The 26,397-nt window shown below is 40.1% G+C and overlaps 1 protein-coding gene across 1 annotated transcript; it reads left to right on the forward strand.

Moving 5' to 3' along the window:
- Positions 1–26,084, forward strand: MYCT1 (MYC target 1). Its single transcript, XM_068402691.1, has 2 exons — positions 1–250; positions 23,074–26,084. Exons 1-2 carry the CDS (start codon positions 1–3, stop codon positions 23,604–23,606), a joined length of 783 nt encoding a protein of 260 aa, XP_068258792.1. The 3' UTR covers positions 23,607–26,084.
- Positions 26,085–26,397: the final 313 nt, after the last annotated feature.

Genomic DNA, 26,397 nt, shown 5'->3' on the forward strand with positions numbered 1-26,397 from the left:
ATGTGGTGTTCCAAGATAAGGCTAGCACTTGCTAATTCGAGTCCACAAGCAGGAAACGTGATACATCAATTTCCTTTCAGGCAAACAACACAGTTCCCTGGCAGCACAAAAGCATTGCTTCTACTGCTAAATCTCAAACGTTCAGAAACCTGTTCCTCCTCTGTGGACATACCATTCTATATTTGTTATTTGGATGTTATGGATAGAAACAGTACTTACTCTCCCATCACATGGCCACCAAAGTTTTGGGGTAAGAATTTTGTTTCTTCTTCTAGAATATTGTTAAAGTAGATGCTGAGATTTGCTGCTGATTGCCTTAAAAAATACATCTAGATAATTTCAAGCCTCATGTTGGAAGCAAAAAGTAACTAATAGATTTTTTTATTTCTTGCAGTGCAAAAGATTGTTTTCCATATGTTTCTTTGACAAAGTTTTATAATGTTTTTGAACTAATCAAGACAGCAGCAACTGCCAGGGCAGAATTGATTGTTTGACAAAGTTCATTACTGAAGTCAGTTGAAAAGGGGTCTATTGACTTCAGTATGTGTCAGATCGGGTAGACATTCTCAACTGTTTAATGGATGTACTTACATGGCAGACATGATCTGTTTCATCTTCTGATGAAAAAGAGATAACAAAAACTAAACGTGTTGCAATCTTTGGAATAAACTCTTACTCCTCCAGAATGAAAAATTATTTGTAATTTGTTGTGGTGTCTCACAATCAGATTTTCCTTACTTTTTCCTCAATGTATATGTTGATTATTATCTTTTAAGACAGTTTTCCTTCACCCAAACCAGGAATGGTTCTTTAACTGAAACATACAGAGTGTGAGGTGGAAGTATATGTTATACTGAAATTCATCCAAGGTAATTAGACTCAGTGACTTGATCCTAAAGGATTCTGTGCAACAGCTGTGGAGAACCTTTCCCTCCAAAAAGCTCCATTGCTTTTTGTGTTTAGCATTAACATGTATTAGCATTTAGCCCTAGCGTGGATCATGTGATCTGGTTTTGTCTATTTTATTATTGCTATAGAGCAATGACCCCTCCAAGAATCTGTGCACTATCTAAAACTAAAAAATACTATGCATTAGCAAAATGGGACTTTTGTTGCATAGAAGTGCCTTGGAAAAAGAGTGGAAAATAACTATACAAAAAGATTTAAAGAAGTTCCTTCAATCACAGAATCACAGAATCACAGAATCAACCAGGTTGGAAGAGACCTCAGGGATCATCGAGTCCAACCGTTGCCCTGACACCACCCTGTCAACTAGACCATGGCACTAAGTGCCATGTCCAGTCTTTTCCTCAGCATATGAAACAAGGGTCTGTTGAATGCCATCCGCGTTTCCTGCAGTGACATATATATTTTCCTACTGGGAGACCATGAACAACTCACTTCATTTTTGTGTCTTGGGCTAAAAAGTAGGATAATGATACTGGACATCTTTGAGAAATACTTGCAGATTAACTGAGGAAAAAATACTGTTATTACTGTTTCAGACTTTCTTGTTGTCCAGAGGCTGCCTGCTGAACTCTGAAGAATAACTATAATTTTTGTAGATTGGAACTACACATAATTCTAAAATGTCTCTTTCAGAACAGAAATGAAAGTCCTTTCATCAACGTGTACTTTAAGAATCCTTGTGTGAAAGATGCTGTCCCTTGTTACTGCAGATTTGCTTTTATTCTGAGGTAAATTATTGCTTCACTGTCATGGAAACATAAACAAGAAATGGCAAAGTTATATGAAACTCTAAGGATTCATTAACTGTAACGCTCAGACTGTGGGCAAAGTGTTCTCCCTCTTAATGAAGAGTCAAAAAAAGTACTTAAGAAGTGAACATTTAAATTCAACAGCAAATTGCATGCAGCTGACCCCACTGCTACTGCTGTTACTCTGTTTTTCCATTTAAGGTTCTTCTCCAGGTGCACCAATCCCTGGTCCTTCAACATGAAGAGCTGCATTTGAAAACACAGAGGACACGCATGAGCTGTCTTATTGCTGAAAGGGTCAGCATCTCCTTTCACCGGCATTGCCCACCCATCTTGCTAGGGACTGACACTGTACCCAGCCCTGATCACCTCCCATTTGCTTATGCTCTGACAGCAGATGAACCTCACAGACTGGGTTTCTGCGAGGAGCTTGAATGGTCCTGAGAAGGGAAGATGCCTCTTAGGTTTTTCCTATTTTTCTGATAGATTTTAGAAGAGTTAATAAAGTGTGGTAGACTAGGGAAGGACACTATATAGCCTGTGTCAGAAGACAATGACTGACAGAAGCTCCCTGTGAGAACTTCACTTAAAATGATAGAAGTGTGTTTTCTGACATCCTTGGAGATACATGATCTGAGGTAAAAATAAAACTGCACATAATAGATATAAATGAAATTGAATTCTTTATTAAATGAGAATGCAGTATTTGAAACTGGTTTTTCAGGATGTGGCTTACAGTCTGTTTCACTGTTTTTCTAAGCCACGCACTATGTAGTGCTGTGAGTGTGAATACATTACAAAGATGCAGATCCTTTTCCATGCATGTGTGACTTCTCAGCAGCTTCCATGGACTTGGACAAAATGTAAACCTCAGCATGTGTGTAAAGGTTTGCTGAGAGGGACTGACTTTGTGAGAAGGAAATAAATGCTATAAAAATTTTTAGAGCAACTATTCATAATGATATTTAATCTCTTACAATTTTATAAACCATCTATTGTCTAACAGCTGGTTCCTTGCTCTGGAAAATATACGGGCATCCTGTTTTCTAAAGCTGTCTAGTTTCCAATGGGAAATTCACACAATAGCATCTTAAAAGTGACTCTAAGAATTTTAAAACAATGAACAAACTAAACTGTCCTCTGCTTATTTATGTGTAAGCACATATAAATCTTTTTACAGCTGCTTCAGGCTAGTGTAAGCGTGCATGAATAAAGCTGTGTTGGTAAAAACAAGATATACCCACAACTTGATATGAGTCATCCTGGGTGAATTGCCTAAGTCGTCTAAATCCTCTCTCTCTATTCATGTAAAGCCTGTAACAAATTATAATAATAAAAAAATTAGCTCACTTTTTTGCAGCCTCAGTGTAGAGTCAGTGATGGCCTAGAGAGCCAATAACATGTTTAGATGCAGATCTTGCAGGAATTCTTCTTTTGAATTCAGTCTTCACCATCACCATCCTGCAGTATTTTTGAAATGCTAAATTATGCAGCAGAGTAAAACAGAAGAAGCAAGTTTTGCTGGCCTAAAATCAATTCTGCTGGAAAAAAAAATGAAAACGGAATAGTAACCTCCTCCTCTGGTTTAAACTGATGAGTTTCATGATAGAGCTCCTGGCCCTGTCAGCAAATATCGTCTGTGTAATGTGTCACAAGCACAAAATCAGGATTCCGATTCTCACTTTGCTAGAGGTGTTCCTTACTAGAGGTGTTGCGCAGAGACTTTGTAGACATATGTGCCTGTTTCAGACAAGTTGTCTGAGCTACTGCAACGATGCAGGAGCTCATCTCTTTCAGGTGCTAGTTTCTATGAAGCCATATAGCCTCCAGTCACCTTTGCAGTGGGAATCCATGGTACGGTACTTTGGCAGAGGTAGGAAGAGAAGCACTTAAAGTCAGCCTCTGCTGAACTTCAGCACTGTTGGTATCGCATGGGACTGTAGACAGAGATTCTGTTTTTTTTGTTTTTATTGGTAGTTTCAAAGGGAGTTTTGGCAAAAGCTGAGTGAGAAATTCGGGGTTTGGTACCCATCCATCAACTACTAATCTAATTTTTTACTATTTTAATATAGTCTTTATTGAGTTCATTTTGATTTGTATGTTAACAGTGGAAGCAAAGATGTTTCCATTTTAACCAGAAGTGCATTTCTTGTAATTCCTAAAAGCATTTTCAGTTGCACACAATTAAATACAATAAATGGCTTTGAGATAATCCTATTCCTCCAGTGCAGATAGTAATATACTTTCAGATCAGGAAATTTAATTTAAATAGTACATTTGATCAATATGACATCAACAGGGAGAAAAAGTGTAAGCAGATATTAATCAACATAAACTTAGATCCCTAGATTATCCTTCAGTCTAGTTGTATTCAAGTATGTATTTAAAAACGCAACATTATAATTTAATACCTTAAAAACATTAAGGAATTTTTTTTTCTTGAGTCAGAATCCAGGGTGTTATTTGTCTAGTGTGTGGAAACAATGCCATATATCAGCTGGCTACCAGCATTTTAAGATTGTGAACTGCCTGGCACTAACACTTTAAGCATTATCACTTTACTTTATAAGCTACAAATGCAGTTGTGGTTTTAAATATAATGTAAAATTTTGCTTTGTCTCTCCCTCAACCCACTGGTCTTGTTCTCATTAAAATGCATTTGTTTACTTGAAAGAAGTCAGACTATATGCTTTGCTGGAAAAGATGGTCATTGGCGATGAGCATATTCTAACGTCTGACACTGTGTCATGGTATCACATTACTGGTGTAGCAATAATGGTGGTCAAGGACTTTGTGTCATTCTCTTTACGAACTGAAATACTACTTGTGAAGGACAGTGCTGACACAAACAGTGACACAGCTGTCAAACACAGGAAAGTCCAACCAAGACTGCCATGGGGCCCAATTTATCTTCTGGGATCCTTCATGGGTGGTAGCTGTGGCAGAGTAGAAGAGCAAGCAGCAAATTCAGACCAGTTCTTTGCAAGTGAGAAAAGAGGCATTTGGCTAGCTGTGTGGTGACCAGGTTAAGCCTGTTGGCTTCCACTCTGGTGACTGTGTCAGTGCATTTCCAGCGTACTCACTGGGTGGTCTCTCCTCATTCCCTTTGCTCCCCTCCGCACACTTTGCACCACTCCAGTCTAGCCTTAGCAGTGTCAAATAAAGACTCTGGGAGTTGCCTCAAATACGCTGCTGAAGATGTGGACACACAAAGGCTGCAATCTGGAGCCAGCCATGGAGCACTTGACAGCAGATGTGGCAGTGGTATCTCCTATCAATCAGACCATTCTCTTCCTAGTTTGATGGCTGGAAAAGACCAACATAAACCAGAGAACTCCAGAGAGCCTTTATCCTGGTAGACTGGGCATTGCTAATAGGACAGCGGACTTCAGTAAGCTGAAGATGCAATTCCTTTGCTGGCAGATAGAAGGGAGTGAAGGCATGACATAGAGGCACCTACAGATGCTTTACATCACTGGAGCCTTTTTTCTTAGTATAGACAACCTCCAGGGTTAAAGTGGAACAAAGTAGGAGGAAGACTTGACAAAATCAGAGCCTTTGGTTTAGGTGCAGTATCAACCTCCAAGGATGTATTTCCTGAATTGCTACTTTTCTTCTCCCCTCCCCTTCCATTCTCTTTTCTCCCTCTTCACAATTTCACCCTAGCATGCATATTCTTCCTGGTAGTTTAATTAGTGGTGATCAGCCAAAACAGAGCAAGGTGATTGAAGACAGGCTGTTAACTGCATCAACTGGATTTTTTTCTTGCAGTTTGTCTCTTTTTTTTGTCACTTCTCTGTGTTTTGGAAAACACTAGTGATTTTAAAAGTGCAATATGTGGCAGCATATCACACATCATAAGGAGCTCATAGCACAAGGAATAAATATCTTCACAGGAGATGTAATCTCTTTCTGCAGTCTTTAGTTTAGATCAGTGATGCCTGCAAAAGTTTGGGAATGGGATGTGAAGAAGTGAGCTTCTTCCTTTTGAAGGCATTCTGCTGGAGTCAGACAACTTCAGACTTTACAGGCTCCTGTTGTTGGAAGCAGCCTCAATGGGAGAACAGAGAGAGGGAGAGGCAAGAATACTTTCATCCAACATCATGACACAGTCCTGCTCTAGTGTTTTAGGGAATAAGTCCTTCCAGTGCTTATCCGAAGTAGTAGGACATTGTCCTCTACAGGAAACAGACTAAAACAAGGTGTGCAAACATGTGTATTACCATGACCCAAAACACCACACTATTTTTTATGACTATGTAGAATTTCTCCATTCTTAGTACTATAGGGGACAATAAATGAAATTTGTATTCCAGTGATAACTGACTTTGTCAATTTTGAATTTCTTTAGCCTCATTGCCTTTTTGCATTTAGTTAAAACAATATATAAACAGTAGATAAAATTACCCATTAAGAATACAAATGAAAAGCAGGCCAAATTCACCAATACATGGTAAGTGAGAGGGAAAGGAGCAGGATGGTCCCAGCAAATGTTATCAGAGGAAGGGATGATCCATATTGATTTGGTGAAGTCAAACATATCTGAAAGAATATATCTGAGTTCTTTGGCCAGGAGCCTGTACTAATATCTCCCCCAGGTCACAGACAGCCATATATATTTTTTTATCTCTCTATATAGAGAGAGATAAAAAAAACCCAGTCTTCACACTGACTCCCCATCTGGCATACACTGACTATATCTACAGCAACAACTTTCCTGCTCAGACTTCCCAGGGTGCCTTATCACACACTACCTTAACAAGTCTGTCTGCTTAACACTTGAATTTCAGAGCCTGGCTTCTAGCTCATCAGGGATACTGAGCCATCACACAGGACTTGACACTCAGGGTTTTACCTCATGGTTTGTGATATTAAAGGACTCAAATCATTGAGTAGATTTCTGCCCCCCATCATGACGGAGTTAATGAGAGCCAATTGTACGTGAACAAACCCTCCTTCCAGCTCCCCACCTATCTTTTCCGATCACATAAATAGCTCATATTTCCAGGTTTGTTATTACAGATTTTCTAGAGCCCTGCTAGTTCTTTATTGCTTGCCTAACCTTCCATTTAACTAATATTTTCTCCTTTACCTACTCAAGCTGGAGCCTTAAAAAAAACCCCAAAAGTTGTACATCTCCAAAGCTACCTTTCCATAGTTAAGACCTCTAATAACAAAGAGCAGCTTGTCTTTCATTCCCATTTCACAGCCAAGTATATCTACTGATGGTAGAAAAAGAGCTTGTTTTGAAGAACATATAATCCAAATGCCCCCACTGATTGTTTCTAGTATATGTCAGTGGCATGTGAATTTGGACAACCCAATACAAAAGTAGTCTAACACATAAAATAATAACTAGGAAGGAGGGATGTATTTCCTCATTTAGGCAGAAAGCTCTCAGAATTCACTGCATGAAATGGCTAGGAAAACTGGTGGAAAAATATAGCTTTGGAGACTTCTTCCCTGTTTCTTAGCCCAGAAAATAATCATCAGATAGACTAATTAGAGCATTATTCCTCTAAAATATGTGCAAATGTTGTCTGCACCAGAAATTTCTGGTTGTGTAAATGGTGTGACTGCATAACATGAGGTATAGCACAGAAAGAAGTAGAGCATGCTTACACTCCTTTGTGATAGTCTGGTATGGACAGACGATGTCCTTGGGGCTGCAGATTTCCCTGATTCTATCAGGTAATGCACCTGCAGGCACACTTGGCTTAGTGACTGTGTGGCTGTGTAGCTGTGTTGAGTAAAGGTAACGGTGATGTTATCCTCCTACAAGAAACCTGCCAACACTGCACAGAATTTTTATCAACTTCAAAACATGTTCAGATTCCTGAGGTAGGGATCCTAACATGGAGTAAAATACATTGATTCTTCCCAAATTCACTGAGAAACTAGAATTATTTTCCTCTGGTCAACTTGAACTTAAAGCAAGCTCCCAAAAGATGTTTGTGGAAATAAGCATACCAAGAGGCAGATTTTTCTTTTGGTTTCTAGACGATAAGACAGATGGTTCCTCCACATTTCAGGTCCCTATTTGAAAAATAGAGAAAACCTCCCTGTGCTGCTCCGTAGGAATGTGAAGAGAAAGACGATAAGCTGAAATGTGACACAGAATCAGACAGAAAGTCAGTTCTTCTTTGCAAATGCTTCCTGTAAACACACTGATGTTTTTCAAGTACATTTATCTGAGGAGCAGATATACAACACAGATATAAAATATGATACATTTAAACAACACCGTGAAAGAAATGAGATCCTTGCGGTAATGTTACATCCTTGGAATGTTTCCCTTCTTATTATCAATCTTAAATCTAGTGTACCTACAAGTTCTCCCTCCTGCTCCTCAGTGAAAAGTTATATGATGCCACAAATTTAATAGTGAAGCCATATTTCCAGATTACCTTACCAAGTATTTCACTTGAATGAGTAACTTTTTTCATATTGATGAAGAATAATTGCAATGTCTCTGCATTGTGAATGTGCAGAAATCCAGACTGTGAAAATCCCATACAGCTCAGAAGATTTTTTAGGATAGGAACCAGTTTCGGTTTTGTCTGTCACAAATGCCACTCAGTGGGACCTCAGACAGACCCTGAGAACATAGTACATAAACAGAAATAAATGACAGCAATACCAGTAAAAGACTGCTTCACCTATATAGGAACCAAGACAGACTTTTTTTTTTCCACCGCTTAGAGAGGGCTGTAGGGTTGTGCATCCTCCGAGGCCCAGCAGCATCAGAGTAACTTTTGCTGCATGGCTTCTGGAGCAACAGAGATTTCCCCAGACTAATGACAATCTCTTTTTTTCCCCTTCAGATGAGATACTAATCCCCATGAAAATCCTGTGATAAAGATGTAGAATATGTCCCATAACTAAATAACTTCTCAAGTCAGAAGCTGATTTAAGTATTACAGATAATTTTGATAATGATCGTGGTAGCTAGAGGACTGCTGGGGCAAAAGAGACCCACATATACCACCTTTCCTCTGCCTGAACCTGTTAAGATCTCTACAAGGAAGCAGGACATTGTTCTATCTACCAGATCAAGGACACCAGAAGATCTTCCTGTTTCCAGCTCCCCTGACCACAGTGTGAGCTAACTTGGGATGTGTCACAAGGCAGCAGCAGAGCAGCCTGGGCTAGTGACTCAAACAGGATGCAGCTTTCATATAAATAGTGTTAATACTGAGAGAAATGGCAACAATGGTGTGGGTTTAACCGAAGAAAGACAAAAGCATGTGACAGTGAGGCATTAGCAGTGACAGCAACTGTGTTTGAACATCAGCCCTTCAGTGGCAACATGACAGCAGTGAATCTCATTCCTCTGTAACACTTAGGGTCCCTGGCTCCTCCTCTGAAGTCCTCCAGAAATATTCCTATACCAAATGAGAAATAAACCTATGACTTCTGATGTAACTAAAAAGGAAGGCACTGCTCATCTTCCCCCTCTCAGATTCTGGAGGGGGAAGGAGGGTTAACAGAGAGCATCTGCCACCAGTTTGATAGTCAGCCCAGCTTTAAACTGTGACAATCATGTACTCTCTTCTCAAGGGTCAGAATGATCAAGCTATTCCAAATTTAATACGATTGTGCTTATTTTGCTATGAGTTAAGTAAAACATTTGAGAAGCGGTGAAAGTTATCACTTCCATTACTGAAGCAAAGGGGATTATATCAATAATCAGACTTTACATTTAGGAAACTAATACGTAAATCCATTCCAAGATCTTATGTGCAGACCTGTCAGAAAGATAAAAGTAGATATTAATGAGGGACCTATTTTTTCCTTGCTCTTATTCTGGCAAGCCCAAAGAGAAAAAAGTATTACTGTAGCTGGATGAAAGCAACAAACTATGTCATGAAGAGAAGAGACCAGTCTTATTCTTGCATGCTGTCTATTCAGAGCACGATTTTTTCCTTGTGTATAAATTATTCTTTTAAAGTGACTTTAAAAGTCATCCTCAGGCTGCCTCCTAATTACTGCTCCTTTCCTGCTTTCCCTGCCCGCCTCCCCCTACAAAGCCATTGATTTATCAAATGCTTAACCATCTTTAACGGGAAAGAGACAGATCTAAGGTAGTAGAAGGAAGAGGCAAAGTTTCTTCAGAGTATTATTTAAATATTAATCAAACACAGTGCATGCATATTTTGGCAATTGCACTTACTGTATTGTCTGAGTATGTGGTGCTGCTTGTTGTCACATGAGCTGCCCGAAGCGTCACGCTTTATTGATCCACCAAATCCAGTAATCTCATCTTTAGAAAATGGAGTACATTTTTTCTTCCAAGAACCACATCAGTGAATGTGTTGGCATGTGAACCTGTTGGCATCAGCAGCCACATAATAAAAGGAGCTTAGTGTTGTGCTTTCTCCCCAAGAAAAATCCCATGTAGCTGCATGCTCAACTGCTAGAGCCTAGCAAGATTCAGATTCAGATGAGTTGGTCTCAGTACATTATGGGTGCAATAATTCTGCCTCAGTTCTTCTTTTAGAACCTATTGAAGGAAAGTGCTCTGTATTTGTACACAACTTCCCTTTTTACCATTGTAATTAGTTTAATCAAGAGTCAAAAATCTTTGTGAGCCAAATGAGTGGCTGTGAGTGGTACCATCTCCCTTATACAGGTTAGTCTGAAGCATGGAGATGGAATGAGATGTCCACGATCACAAAAGAGCACAAAGTAAAATCAAGACTCAAGACCACCTATTTTGTCTTTCTAAGATAATCTTCATTTCATAACCCTATCCTTTTGTCTGGGAAAAAAAAAGAAAATCAGAAAAGTCTATCAATAACAGTTAGTACAGGCAACTTCATTTTTTCCTGCTTTTCAAAGTCGAAGCTTCAGTTCCTATAGAACCTTAATAAAAGGTACTTATTCAAATTTTGAAATCTATTGTATAGTAGCTAAGTTTGCACCAAGCAATCCTAAGGTATTCTCCTAACAACTCTTCAAAAACAAAGAAAATGTAAAAGTAAGTTTTTAGGCTGCAGTAGGTTTGGTTCCAAGGTAATAATTTAATTCCTTTCTACTTGAGGAGGTGGAAACGAGACTTACATGAGATGATTCTCATGGCTTGAAAACAGGACAATAGTAAATTAAGATTTTCGTGTTAAATAACCTCGACAAAAACTACATCATCAATACAAGTATATACAGCATTATGAAATGATGTCTAGGAAATTTTCAGCAAAATAATTGGAGAGGAAAAAAATAATCAACTCAATGCAATGCAAAATCTTCTTTGGGCTCTGACACATGCTTGCTGAAGCAAACAGCCAGGGCAGTTTCTGCTTCTCAGCAGAAGCCTGTGCCTTGCTTCTCTGGCATCTTATTTGCAGAAGAACAATAACTCCCTGTTTCAGATATTTAAATTCACAATCCAGTATCTTAACACACACTTTTGGCATATTTGACCATGTAACTGACATCTGTTAATTTTAAACCTTTTGCTTTAAAAAATTATGTTATATTGATGCCATCTCTCAGTTATCCAGGGTAATGGAAGGTTGAGCCAACCAAGCAGACACATGGATTCTGTGGACGGTGCATAAATTATGCAGGTAGAGTATAAAGGAAGAAGGAGACCATTGATGGCTCTGCTGATTGAGAAGTGCAGGAGTCTCTAGGCAAGTAGGACCTGGACCAGCCTGGCACAAACACAGTCTCCCAGATACCACTGGCTCATGTGGGACAAACACCAATGTCTCACTTCACACTGAGTCTCCTGCCTGGATCATCTGTCCTGGGTCATCAAGACTTGACTAACACTCCAGATAAGTAATCATCTCACTTAGAAATTATACCAGCATTTATCAGCTTGTGGCTGCATGGATTCTTGTGGGTACTACTTAATTAGGTCTCCTAGCCCACACTGAAATAGATATTCATAGATATTTGATACAAGAGAAACCTCTGAAACTGATTGATGCTCACACAGGAAGTACTGGGCGAAAAAATGTTCAAATTTCTGAACTGCATATAACTAATCGAAGAGTACAGTGCTACCACATATGAACATACTTCTGTATTCTCAAAATGTTCACTATTATATCTGTTCCCTAAGGAAGATAAATGTAGCAGGAGATTTTTTGCATTACTGGATGTAACTCAGGTATTACTGCAGTGAAAATGTAGAGAAAATCTGATTTAAATACAGATCCCTCTTCCTGCTCCTTGAATACTTCTTTGTTGGATACTTTAGATTAGTATTCAGTGAAGTTCACAAACAGCTCCTCTTCATCACATTCTTCAACTTTGTACAATTTACTTAATTTTCACCTGAAGAAGGCCCTAGTTTTAGCAATCATAAAAAATAATAAGAGTATAAATAGAGCACTAAATAGTATTTTAATTGATGACTATTTTTGAACAAGCAATACACAACTTAGAACTGTCAGCAGAATACTCTGTGGCAATATTTCAAAGGCAGTAGATTTCTGAGTGAGAAAAGACTGTTTTTGAGAAACTTCATCGTTTTGGGACTCAGTAGATTTCCTTCAGCTTCTCCAAAACTATGTTGTATGTATCTGTTTCATTCATTTTTTTTATGTTAATACATGATGTACATTTAAAATGGAGAGTAAGAGAGATGAAACTGGGAAGAGGAGTTTGCTATTCTCCTGGGAAGCAGCTGAACAGGTTGCAGGGGGAGAGGGAGAGAGATTGCACAGCTAAGAGCAAGGAGCAGAAACAAGGTCCTGCCTCTTGGGTGATGTAAGGAGACACTTGAAACATAGAGGCAAATGTGCAGAGGTTGTAGCACTTCCAAAAAGCACTTAATTGAGAACCACTGTTTGTAGGATGTACTGGGCAAGCTGAAATGTGCTTTTTATGTCTAGTATATCTAGTATTTCAAGGTACTCACTTATCACTGTACCTTGTCACTCTGAGTTTTCTCTCTTTTAAAATATTCTACTTCATATTCTAATAAAACTTGGGCTTTCATTGTAAACACTTCTTGGTCTTTCGTGGCTTCCTGCAGTAAGGACAAGCTCCACCTGAAGCTGTGTCTGGGTCAGGCAGGCTCTTCTCAGACCACAAACAACAGAACTGCTGTGGTGAGACTGAGGATGGCTTCAACATATTCCTCACTCTTCCATGTCTCCCTCGAAAACCTTGTGCTTTATTCTAACCCTGGATGTCTTCTGTTTTCGTAAATGTAGCATACTTACTTTGGTATTTCCTCCTTAATTTTAAGAATTATAGGAAATCCTCCTTAATTTTAAGATTTCACTCTAGTCACTCATGTTCTGTTCGTATAGGAAATGATTTTATTCTCAGGCTCTGTAAAATAATCTATTCAATTAAGTAACAATTATAATGCCATATTGCACTGTGGCAAACTGTGATTTACTGTTTGATTTAGGTTCATGTAGAGGCCATATAGGTTAGGCCTATGCTCTGTTTTTGTGAGGTTGGTGAGAATGCCTTGACAGAAGATTGTTTGCTGCACATGCGGAAAAGATGAAAATTATATTACTGTCTTCGTAATGCATCAAGAATCATAATGAAACCACATGGTAACAAAGTTTCTATCTCAGTCAACATAAAGGAATCTTTGCTTTGTTTTATATAGTTATGTCAAAGGCATTAAATTAAACATGTTGACATCTCTATCTTAGATGTTTCCTTCTGATTATTACAATTACTCTTTACTTATCATTCCAGTAAAAATCAACTGCCGGTAATATCAAGGGAACATAATTAACTCTGAGTTGGTCTGTAGGATATTTAGATGGCATATTCTACTCTTCTGGCTTTTTATCACAATGAATGATGATATTAGTAAACAAAGCAAATGTACTCTGATGCATGAAGATCATTCTGGACATCACTGTGGATGGCGAGAAATGTGAATTTAAGAACAGACTTAGCCTCATGCTCCTCCATCAGCACAGATATTTGCACAAAGCCACAAATCTGTACAAGCTTTACTTTGCTAAGCTTCCGAACACTTGCTGTGCCTCAGTCTACCATACTTTCAAAGCATCTGCAGAATGCTAGTCCTGTTTATGTAATTCAGAGTTTTTCTGAGTTTTGAGGTACTATTAACTTCTCTGTAATCTTTCGTTTGACTGTTTCTTGTTAGCTTTTCTGATACCCTATTTTGTTAGAATTAAGGTCTTTTATGTATAGTTTAGATTTTCAGCATAAATTTCCAGCAGAGGGCAATCTTGTTCCTAGGTAGGTGACCCGTTAACCCTCTAATGAACAGCCATCCCCTCTGCATTTCAAACGGAGAACTAATCCAAGGGCACAGACTGTATTTTTTTTTCCTTGTCATTTACTTAATATTTTTTCAGACCCTTCTGGAGTCTATTTGCTTACCTGATCGAAGAAAGTCTTAGAAACTGCAGAAAATAACGTCAGTACAGACCTTGAGCTGTCGTCTGTTCTACCCTTTTTTTTTAAAGACAAGATTAACTATATTATAACAGCCCTTGACTGATATTGGTTTCTAAAATCTTTAATGGGGGTAGATGCACAACCTACCAGGACTATCTATTCTGGTTCTTACCTGTCCTCACAGATCGAAACACATTTTTTAATTTCCTTCGCTGTATTTTAAACCCAGTACTTTTTATTTTATCTGCAGTGGACACAAAAACAACTTTTTAGTTATTAGGTGAAGTGGGAGAATTACTCTCTGCTGCAAAAAAAAAAGAATCTCTCACTAGCACAGGCCGAATAAAACATAGCTGTAGCAAGCTGTGTTTGAATGTAGAGCACTGACATTTCTGACAGCCTATCTTACTTATTTTGTTTATTAGTTCTCATGTCCTGCACATTCTGCTTTTCTTTCACCCTTTTTTCCCCCCCACAGATTCTGTTTTCCAGATGCCACCTTCCTCATCTCTTTGTTTTCTGTATGTCACAACTACCTAAACCACCTTCTGCCTGTCACTCTCACTCTTTGCACAAGAGCCTTGTGTGACCTTTCTTAAACTCTTGCCATGACTAAGACCACAGCTGGTTGATATTACAGAGCAACTGATTCACCCACCCAACTGAATCATGGACTGCCTACAAATGATTAATGAGAGGCTGTTTGGCTAATACAATTAGTGACAAAGATCAGGAAGATAGTAATATCAACACTTGCTAGATACAGAGAAATTGGTCATTTGAACTCAGCATGACAACAGCAGCTCAGGAGTTGGCTACTGATACCAGCCCCAGCTTTAAACTAAGTTTGCTTGGAGTTGGTAGAACGAGCATAAAATTTCAAGTAGTTCAAATCACTTCAAACCTTCTGTGGTGGGAAAAAATGGTGGCTCTCTGGGCCCAGGATATTCTTCCTTTCCAAACTTGCTGCCTGGGATGCATGAGGAGAAGTAGCTGCAGCCTGTCCAGCTTAGAAATGTAGATTTGCTATAGCTGCAGGAAGGTGCTATGAGTTTGTCGGAACTTTGATGGACTCTGGCTGCTCCCGTCTGGTTTTGCACAAACAAGACTGTGTTATGAACATCCGCTGATGACTTACCTGAACCTCACCTGAAACCTGAGACACCGAGGCTCCTGTAAAACAGTGTCTGAACCATTCTTATTAGCCAGGTTATTAGATTTGTCATTTGTAAGTGCAATTCTTACTTTAATACGCTAGCTGGTGCTCTATGCTGAGCTGTGCAATGTTCGGGTATGAATTTCCATATGGGTTTGTATGGTTTCTTATACTGAGCTTTCACTCGGGAAAAAAATATAGGGTGAGGCAGGAGCTGAACTGGATTTCTCCATGTCTGACACCGAACTCCCTACCAGTTGTCAAGGCTTTTCAGCTTTGGGACAAGGCAATGTGCATGTGCGCAAGTGTGTGTGCATTTAGGGAGAGGAAAGCTTAGACAAGTTTTGAGTCACTGGCATATGACATGACATAAAGGAAAGAGAGCTCATAAAAATGTGATAAGGAAAGAATGAAAATGAAAATAAATTTAGAATTCTAATATTTGGATTGAAATTATAAAAATAGCTCTTTTCCACTATACAACATGGTGATATGTTCTGACACTCCTCATTGCCAATACAGCTGAAATCAATGAGCTTGTACGTTTTGCATACAAGCTTGCTGGAGCCCACATAGAATAAAGTTTGCATGTCAGGTGTGCAGTTTTGGGCAGGTGGAGGAAAAGAAAATGGCAAGATTACTCTCAGCTGCTGAAGTAAATGAACTGAATCTTGCTCTGGCAGAATATGAGTAAAACATCTCTATAGCAAGCTGAGTCTGAATGCTGAACAATGCCATTCTTGACTAACAAGCTACCTTACCACTTCTAATAACTTTAAGATAAAACTACTTAATTATTTCTTTTTATAAAGCAATAACAAAAAATTAACAGCTCCAAAACATAAAGCAGATTGTAATACTTGAAAGTCACCCACTAGAAATCAAATCAAATGCGTAGGTATCATCTCACCCTATGGGTGTTTTCTGCCTCCTTGTGCTTAGCAATAGCATGAGCAGAACAGATGCTTGGAAAGGTAAGTGGCTCTTTATTAGCTTTATTAGCTATTATTGGCAAAGATGCAGTTCAAATTCAAGTCATGTGTGCACAGCCTAACTAAAAGGTGCTATCCATTTCTTTTTCCTTTGCATTCGGTATTTGGTCCCCTCTTCCCCTGCCCCGCCCTGGTTCTTGCTCAGAGATGGTCTCATGGAAGCTGCTACTTACATGATTTTGAAGGGTACTACTATCCTTTCGTATACTTGGACAGTTGAAAAGTTTACAAACATACGTATTTGTGAGCATGGGGCAAGGAAGATCTTGTGCCCACCTTAACTTTACACCCTGGGGAATTTTTCATAAGGCTATAGGAAAGATGCAAGTCTGAAAGATTTCCTGAGTTCAGGGAGCAAAATGCTGTTCCAGACCATCGCAGCCAGAGCTGAGGGCAAGAGGGAGATTCCTTGGGTAAATGAATTCTCAATACAAACGTGTTTTGAATTCAAAAGGATGTATTGATATCTGATGTGGTCCATACACATGAAAGAATAATTAAACCCTCATAGAAATAAGAGATTGACCTGAGTATGTCTGCAAGGATCCTCCTAAGTTCCATGATATAGGCAGGATCCTCCATCACAAAAAGTAAATCTATTTTATGAAGATTTTGGTTGATCCAGGGACTGACAAGCCTAGGTAGGGACTGACAAATCTAGGTAGGGACTGATAAGTCTAGGTAGGGACTGTGTTGCTAATTTTTGGTGAGGTATACCCTGAAGTGAGGAAGGCGAGAACACAGTCTACTTCTGAGAAGACTTACAGATTGGTATGAGTCCCTTTCAGTTGGCCTTGCTACTGATGTGCAGGCTGGATGGGAAGAACTTGTTTCAGAGCCATAACTAGGAAAAGCACCTTATCAGCCAGTCTATCACCTTTACTAATAACATGTCCAAATTTCTCCTATGTGGATTCTATGGAGTGTTAGGAACTTGCTAGAGGCTGTCAACTTGATACGATATATGCTAACACTTCATATATACAGTTCGTGGAAAGTTACTAAAGTCTTAAATAAAGCTGCAACAACCAAGAAAAAGCTTTGCATAACAGAGTTAATAATCCCCTGCACAAACCTGTAGCACTGCATTTGCTTAACACTGCATGCAGAAATCAGAGAGGAGGGAACAAACAGACTTCAGAAGGAATTGCCTGATATGGATAGATGTTGGGCTGAAAGACACATGCTGTCTTGGTGTTCAGATCTGGGGGTAACATCCAGAAGTCATGGGTGTTACTGTGGGTTCTGAACCTCCAACCTTTTTTGCATGGACACATTGGAAGTACCATAGATAAGAAAGGTAATGTAGCTAAGATATTCAGTTGCTTTGTTTCCTTATCCTTTTATTTCTGGCTTTGTACCTCAAAGTCTGTCCTGCATTGTTGAAAAACCCTTTGTCCTTCACCTCAGCTGGTGTTAGAGGTGAGTGTGGAGAAAACTGACTGAGATGGGGTACCAAATCTTTTCAGTTATGGCATAATCAAATAAAGCAGGCAGTGTGAGCAGCCTGAGAAACACACAGATCAAAACATATTCAGGGGACCAGCATCTGGAGAGTTATCATTACTGGTATACCCCTACCTTATCCCCAAATTTTTATCTTTTTTTTTCCTTAAAAGCAGTGGACAGAATGACATGTACAGCTCTCAGGAAACCATAAGATATTATAAAGGCTCCTTGGGAGACACTTCGTGTCAGTATTGCTCTGACTCTCCTGAAAGGCTAGCTCTGCCCTGGCACTGCCCAGGCTAAGGAAGAGAAAAACAACTCTGTGAAAGCCAGCTGTTCCCCTCAGAATCCCAGGTGGAGCAAGTCCCACTCTGCCTTTGATCTTTTCCTCTGTTTGGTAGTATTTCCTCCAATGTACCTCAGGGTGTGATTGTTAGACATTCTAAAGAGGAAATCAATGGGCATAGATTTACAATTCTTCAACGTAAGTTTTTAGAACTGAATTACATTTCAGTGAAATTCATCCTCTGCAGGGAGTGAACAAAGAGCAAGTTCAGCCTATTAGTGTGATCCACAGTTCTCACTGAAGTCAGGGAGAGTCTGGGAATAGAAAGAAGAAAGTGTCTGTAACCAATGGGTCTAGTGATATTTCTACAATAAGAACCAAAAGGATTAAATGTAGGTCCAAATGGAAATGAGAGCATTTGGGGTACTATATGGCAACTGCAATAGTCAGTGTAAACCCAGCCGAGTTTCCCCAGGGAATAACTTGACCCTCTGTTTTTACATTCATGTATAGAGGTAGGAAAATAAAAGAATCAAAGTTAAAGAAAATGAAGACATTATCCAAAGGGATAATTGTTTGTGCTGTACCTCCAGCACAGGGGAACAGCATGTGGGAAGGACTGAAGAGCTGCACTCAATACTTTTGTCAATTCACTCATCTGCTTTTAACAGTGTGAAATGCTGATTTGATTGTGCAGATGGTGAAAATTATGGCTAGAGGGATGCAGGGACAAATCCTCACCACGGTGCATGGCAACCCCAGATCCAGGTACACTTGTGTGTCTTGCTGTGCTTTTGCTTCCACTCGAGCCCCGCAGAGATCCCCTTTACCTCCTCCCTGCTGGAGCTGAGAGCCCAAACAGGAGCAGGGGTACCGGGTGGCAGCACAGAGCCCTGTGGGGGACTGGGGGATCCCTTGGCAGTCTCAAAATATAATAACCTAACTAGCATTCCAGCCAAGGTGCAAAAGAAATCAGCCTAAGAAAGGATTAGTTCTTGCTCCACTTTCCCACAGCGATGCAGGGACAGCAGTAGGAGTACTCAGACTGCAGCTCTAGTGCTTGGGAAATGCTGTCTTTAGGACACCCCCTGGGATTTACTCGGCTGGAGATCACCAAGTCCTGGCTCTCCCTTCCCACCTTCGGGAGTTTGAGTAGGAATTGCAGTAACAGAATGTATTAAATCCATTAAAATGGTGTAATAGGCTATTCCTGACCAAAAGGGGCATGATAAGGCCTGCTGTGTCTCTGCAGATGTTTTATAAAGGGCAGAATCATGATGAGTTTGTCAGAAGGCTGCTTATGGTGACAGAGCTCTGATCTGCAGCCAGGAGTTGCAGTGCAGGATGCTGCCTGTGGGTTCCTGCAAAAAGGAACTTTAGTTTGTCCAGTCAAGAGTTTCTTAGTTGTAAAAATGAGGGCATAAAGAAAAATTGTATTTTAGGGTCAAGTCTGGTCTGCCTCTGAACAAAAAGAACAACAAAGCATTCCCAAAAGAGAGCAGTGCTCTGCATCAATATGCCATGCTTTACCCTCTCCAGTCTTTGCTTTTTTTTCCCATTTGAAAAAGATAATGGTTAGAAGTCTATCTGAAAACAGAGGTTACAATCAAGCAACAGTAGGATTGTATAGCCATCCAAAATATCAATGGCTTAATTAGAGCTTAATTTTTCTGGGCCTCGTGGAACTTCAAGTCTATCCTGAAGAAATATAAGCTGAATAAACTTAGATAGGAGATTCATGATGATGTCAGCAATTCATGATAATGTTGGTCCTGTCTAGAACTAGACCTGCAAAGGCACATGGGGTGAATATACCGCCCTTCTGACAGGATTTGATGGGCAGCAGCAAGGGCTAGGTTCACATTTAATGCTGCTTTGAGTTCCCACCCAAAAACCTGTGAAATTTTTATGCCAAACTTTCTGGTGCTCAAGGAGCTGATTTTCCCCGATTGCAAGTATGAATCACATAGCTAACAATTTTTCACTGAAGGGAGAAGAAAAGTAAGAAGGTAGATAAGGAAGGTAATAATAACTAAGTATTAAAGTGCAATTATACCACTAATAATTTACATCTGCCCTGCTGGAAGGAAAGCAAATGTTTACTTTCCTCCTCCTGCAGTGACCTGTCCTAAGTTTAAGCCCTGCCAGGCACCCAGGCCTGACTTAAGCAAAGGTATCTGTTGGTGCATACTGGGGTGCCCATGCATGCAGGCCAGTCCTGTTGGCCATGCCTAGCACCTCTCTACTCCCTCTGCTGTGTGGAGAGCAGAGCCACCTGCTCTCCATAGCTGTCCCTCCAGCCACCCACTCTCTTTGCCTCTCCAGGAATTAGCTTTGGCTAATTCGGACTTGGTGTCATTATTTCGGGTTCTGGAAACGACTGTTTGAGCAGCACTATAAATTCAGGGGAAACTCTTTAACAGCTGTTTCTCTCTCAGAAACGTTGCAAGAAAATTTTGAACCTAGTCTTGCCTTGCCCTTTTTGGGCTCTAACATCTGCATCCCAGTCCTGGAGTTACTGCCTTCTGTTATGATGATCAGTCAGGCACAGCATTAGCTGGCCTGCGCTTCTGTATGCTGTAAAAGTTACTCACCTTTGTCTACCCAGTTGTCCTGGTTTCATTGGGATTTTGTTTCAGTTTGTGGCCAGCCATGGTGATCAAGGCCCTTAGCAGCTAAATACAGGGCAGCTGACCCAGGGGAGTCCCTCAAGGGTCGGTACTGGGACCAGTTCTATTCAATATATTCATTAATGACTTGGATGAGGGAATAGAGTGCACTGTCAGCAAGTTCGCTGATGACACAAAACTGGGAGGAGTGGCTGACACAATGGAAGGCTGTGCAGCCATTCAGAGGGACCTAGACAGGCTGGAGAGTTGGGCGGGGAGAAACTTAATGAAATATAACAAGGGCAAGTGTAGAGTCCTGCATCTGGGCAAGAACAACCCCATGTACCAGTACAAGTTGGGGACAGTCCTGTTGGAGAGCAGCGTAGGGGAAAGGGACCTGGGGGTCCTAGTGGACAGCAGGATGACCATGAGCCAGCAGTGTGCCCTTGTGGCCAAGAAGGCCAAGGGCATCCTGGGGTGTATTAGAAGGGGTGTGGTTAGCAGGTCAAGAGAGGTTCTCCTCCCCCTCTACTCTGCCCTGGTGAGGCCGCATCTGGAATATTGTGTCCAGTTCTGGGCCCCTCAGTTCAAGAAGGACAGGGAACTGCTAGAGAGAGTCCAGCGCAGAGCCACAAAGATGATTAAGGGGGTGGAACATCTCCCTTATGAGGAGAGGCTGCTTCTCTTTAGCTTAGAGAAGAGGAGACTGAGGGGTGACCTCATTAATGTTTCTAAATATGGAAAGGGCAAGTTTCATGAGGATGGAGCCAGGCTCTTCTCAGTGACATCCCTTGACAGGACAAGGGGCAACGGGTGCAAGCTGGAACACAGGAGGTTCCGCATAAATATGAGGAAAAACTTCTTTATGGTGAGGGTGACCGAACACTGGAACAGGCTGCCCAGAGAGGTTGTGGAGTCTCCTTCTCTGGAGACATTCAAAACCCGCCTGGACGCGTTCCTGTGTGATATGGTCTAGGTCATCCTGCTCCGGCTGGGGATTTGGACTAGATGATCTTTCGAGGTCCCTTCCAATCCCTAACATTCTGTGATTCTGTGATTCTGTGACAGGTGTGTTCTATATTATTAACATCAAGATTACTATAAAAGGGAGGGCTTACGGGGGAAAGGTGGGGCTTTTTTTTTGCTCTCTTCTTTTCTAGCCTCTTTCTTTCTCATTCTCAACAATTGCTACAACTTTGTAGCTAAGTATAATTTTGTGTGGTTTGTATTATCATTTATATTGGTTTCTTTATTTTATTAAATATGTTTAATTTTAACCCACAAGTCTCCCTCCTTTTCCCAATTCCCTTCCTCAGTCGGAGAAAGGACGTTGGGTGAGAGAAAAACTGTTATTGTTTAGCCCTGGGTGTGGGCTAAATGTAGACATCAATAAATACAATTTCTTTTTTAATGGAACTGCTTCAAAAACATGATAACACAGCACAGATAGAATAAACATGTTTCAAGCTGTCCCGTGGCTCTTTTTGACTTATTTCCTCTTTGCTCCACCAGTAGTCAACATTAGTGTTCCTTCTTTTTTGAGATCCAATCCCTTCTTGAATTTTGAGGGGACCTATAGAGATGTTGCATTCATTTCTGGGATGACAAATGTATCTCTGAACTTTTTAGAACAGCAATAAAGCTGGCACTCAATTGCAAAAGTAAGTGAAGCTTTCTGAAGCAACTGTCCTATTCTTAGAAATATACAAGGAAAAAAATCTTATTCCTCCACACTGTGACAACATGTGGGGGAAAAAACCATCCTAATCACGGTCTTTTTTGTTTTCAGGTTTTGTATTCTTGAAAGCATCTCTAAAAGAGCTAGAAATTTACTTTTCTTAATGACAGATCAATGCATCTTTAAATTGGGCATTGGAGATGGGAAATATTCAAGAGGCTTAGTATTACTAATGGTTATCTCTGACCATAATCATTTAGGATATAGTAATTTACATTAATTACTATGAAGATTTAAAGTATCTGTTACTCAGCACTAAAAGGCTGAGACACGTTCTCATGTTGTAATAAATACAAGGCTTATTCCATTAAGAACATGGCAGAAGATACATCACTGTTGTAATAGGTGAGTTTGCAAACACATACACATAGAACATAAACGTCTATAAACAGAACAACAAGTCTGCATAAATCTGCACCTCATATTGCCCACAGAAGCAAATACTTGGCAGTTTTATAACACACCTTGGGGCTGGTGGGTGGCTGATTCTGGGCAAGACTAAAGACTTTTCCCTTGCATTGGTACAGAAACTGGTATTAAATGCAAGCTACTTTGTGGATGTTGTTGAATTACCCAAATTAAAGAAAAAACACCATATAGTGAGAGCAATCTGAACTGCTGTGTTTGTGTTGTAAGGTTCATGTATTACATACAAAGATCCTAGGGTTTGCTCATCTTTTAAGGAGGCTGCCATCTTCAATTAATTTTCTGGCAGGAAAATCCTTCAGAGTTAATGAAATAACTTTGCTGTGTATTTTTGCTGTATTTCAGAGCAGATAACCATAGCCTTCACAGTGTCCATGGTAGTTGGACTGGTGATTGGAGGGATCATCTGGGCATTGTTCACTTGCTTGTCCCGTCGCAGAGCTAGCGCCCACATTTCCCAGGGGAGCTCCTCAGCCTTCAGCCGTCGGTCCAGACCCCTATCCCATGGCAACACTACTGGCAGGACTGGATTTTACCGCAACAGCAGCTGCGAACGTCGGAGCAACCTCAGCCTGGCCAGCCTCACCTTCCAGCGGCAAGCCTCCTTGGAGCAAACCAACTCTTTCCCCAGGAAGTCAAGCTTCCGTGCATCCACCTTTCACCCTTTCCTGCAGTGTCCTCCCCTCCCTGTGGAGACGAACAGTCAGCTGATCACGCTCACTCCCACAAACACCACCACAACCCTTGTGGGAAACACCACCAATAGCTTAAGTCGACCTGAATTCCACTGGTCTAACAACAGCCTTCGCATCTGCCACTCCACACAAACACCCCCTCCTGCCTATGAAACCATCATAAAAGCTTTCCCAGACTCCTGAGGAAGGTCCTTGCTGCAAACGCACATGTATATTTTAAGAGGAACCTCAATCATCTCAACAATTTTCTATGCGTGATGAAGATCTCTGAGAATTCTCCTGCTTATGTTGCGGAGGGGACATACCTTGCCAAGAGGCAGGTAGCAGTGGTTTCTTAAAACACAATATCCCACTGTCCAAGGAATCACTTGTCTATGCACTGCTGGCTCTAATTTACTGCTCTGCCATACGCTTCCATATTTATAGTGTGGTATCTTTATTTGTAGCCACTCTATCTTTAGAGGAAAGAAAATGTTGCCACATAAAAACCAGATCATTTCTTGAAGAAAGAAATCATGTTAGGAATTACTGATACACACACTTCTGCAAATTTCACAGTTCTGTTTCTTTTTTTTTCTTTAAAAACAAACAAAAAAAAAGAAGTTCTGGTTTTATGCATTTTTCCAAGGATGTTAAATTTTGAGACAACATGTCCCATTACCCAACTTCTTCCTATAACCACAGAACAGCTTCTGTCTGAGGAACCTTAGACACAAACCTTGTAGGATATTTAACGACACAGTCCTGGCTGTGGTCATAGGCATCCTGTTCTGCTGATTGTAGAGGATCTTAAAAGACTCTGTGTTAGGGCTGCTTGTATAAAATTCCTCACAGTGTGGAAAAAATGTTGAAGTATACGAAGCTTCATGCAGAGAGAAGTTTCGAACAACGCACTAAATGCATGGTAACAATTATAAAGAATTTTCTGTCTGTAGCTGGCGGAACAGGTAGTGATATTTCAATACCCAGTAAGGGTTGTATGGGAGCAGAATTCCTCATGTTTCATTTTTCTAGCTCTGGTTATCAAGATAAGCAGCATGAATGACAACTATTTTTTTAATTAAGTTTCCTGCTTTGCTACGGGATTACTCATATCCTTATTTCAAATTGTATTTCTCAAATTCTACCAACGTATAATTTTCCTGGCAAATTATTCACTGAAATCTTGTCTTTCACTAAAGCAAGATTTTAGACATCTATGGCTGAATACTGGGATTGTACAATTAGATGGAATATGAACATAAAGATGGAATATTTAGTTGAGGTTAACATACATTCTTAACTGTTATACATTTATCGTGTCAAGCTAACCCCTGGCTCAGTAGATAGTAATTGCACTGATGTGAGAGAAGTCCAGGATTCGGAAATATCACAGATAAATGGGGCTTGGTTTAAGTCTTATTGTATCAGTTTCCTGTTAAATATTTCATGTTCAAATAAAGGGTAAAGAATTTCCACAAGTAGAGGAGCTCACTTACAAATAAGCCTGTTGTTCCTAAAAGGGCTGGGCAACTACCAGCCACAGGACTCCTGATCCTGTGCTTTTGTAGAGAGAATAAGTCCTCATCTGTCTTCTGGGAGGGACAAAGATTCATCAGCTTTTGAGAACGGGCAAAATGCTTAACACCTTATTTTCCAGGCTTTTGGAGACTGGCAGCATGCATCTCTTTGCCAAGCACTGCATCCCTCAGGACGCACTGGTATTGATCTCTGAACTACAATCTTCCAGCCCAACATCACGCCATTTGCAAATATTACCACAAACATAGAGCTTACAAGCGTTACTTGCTGTAAACCACAAGTATTCCTTATTCTAAAGGCAAATTATTTTGCATGTATTTACTGACTGGCGTTCATTTTTTTTATTTTTTGTGTGCAACATTTTCCCTTCTAGAGGGATATATGTCCTTGCTAGAAGAACAACAATTTACAGAGTTTACAGATGTTTCACTGCAGACACTATGGGTTCTAGTACACCGAGGTCTTGCTGATAAGACTGCAAAACTGCATTTGGATGGTCATGGGCTATGGACTTAAAACAATAGTCCTCTGGAGAAAGTAAGTTGTTGTATTTCATTCATTAATAATATTTTTTTCATTTAGTCTTATTGAGTCTGGTGAATTCTGCATGAACAAGTGCATTCACAGTGTCCTAGCTCTAGAATAGGTGATGCCACCTATTCTAACATGCCTATGAAAAGCAGAATCCAAGCCTGCTCCCTTTGCTTATTGAGTTTGGTGGTCTATTTGAAGACACAACTTGGCCTACAGTGTGTACCTAGCTGTCCGAAACGGCTTGCTCCTTGAGATGGAAATCATTTTAGATGAGTAAATTTTTACTCCTGGATTGTAAATGCACATTACTATTACCTTACAGCAGAACTTTCCACAGCGTATTATTACTTGTATTACACTATATTTAGTAAACAATGTAGAAAGGGAAGCTAAAATGTCCTGTATTATTTTCCTCCTGAAATTTGCACCAGATATCAAAACATTTTTTTATGTCGCCTGGATTAGGGAGATTAAAAACACGTATTATTTGGTGCATAACCAGTATGGATGTCAGATACCTAAGTATTGGTTTAAACAATGTCTGAAATTAATGTTTTGCAAGCACTCTGGAAGCTTCAGAATGTGAAATAAAGTTAGATGTTATAATCTCGAGCTCATGTATTTCCTTAAAGATATATGTGTTCATGTCTATAAAAGCTACTTTAAAGGGAAGTGTGTAATCTTTAATCATGCAAGCTAATATAGTTGGAAGTGTAAATGAGGGCTTGGTCCTTCCTCTGCTTCTATGGGGAGACACTCGAAAGTTGATGACATTATATGAAGTCAGCGTCAGAATTTGCCATATGAGAACACCTTCCAAGGATTACAAGTGAGAATGTCTCTCACAAATAACAGTGCTTATAGGTTTTTAAATTCACTGGTTTCCAAGTGGACTTCAATCCACAAAGTGTTTGACCAA

Source organism: Nyctibius grandis, chromosome 1 (genome assembly GCF_013368605.1).
Source record: "Nyctibius grandis isolate bNycGra1 chromosome 1, bNycGra1.pri, whole genome shotgun sequence".
Taxonomy (NCBI): domain Eukaryota; kingdom Metazoa; phylum Chordata; class Aves; order Nyctibiiformes; family Nyctibiidae; genus Nyctibius; species Nyctibius grandis.

Excerpts from the sequence above, each read along its gene's own strand:
- MYCT1 (XM_068402691.1), top strand. The coding sequence starts at position 1 with ATGTGGTGTTCCAAGATAAGGCTAGCACTTGCTAATTCGAGTCCACAA. Across the intron at positions 251-23,073 it reads ATGGCCACCAAAGTTTTGGG|AGCAGATAACCATAGCCTTC; the intron begins GTAAGAATTTTG and ends GCTGTATTTCAG.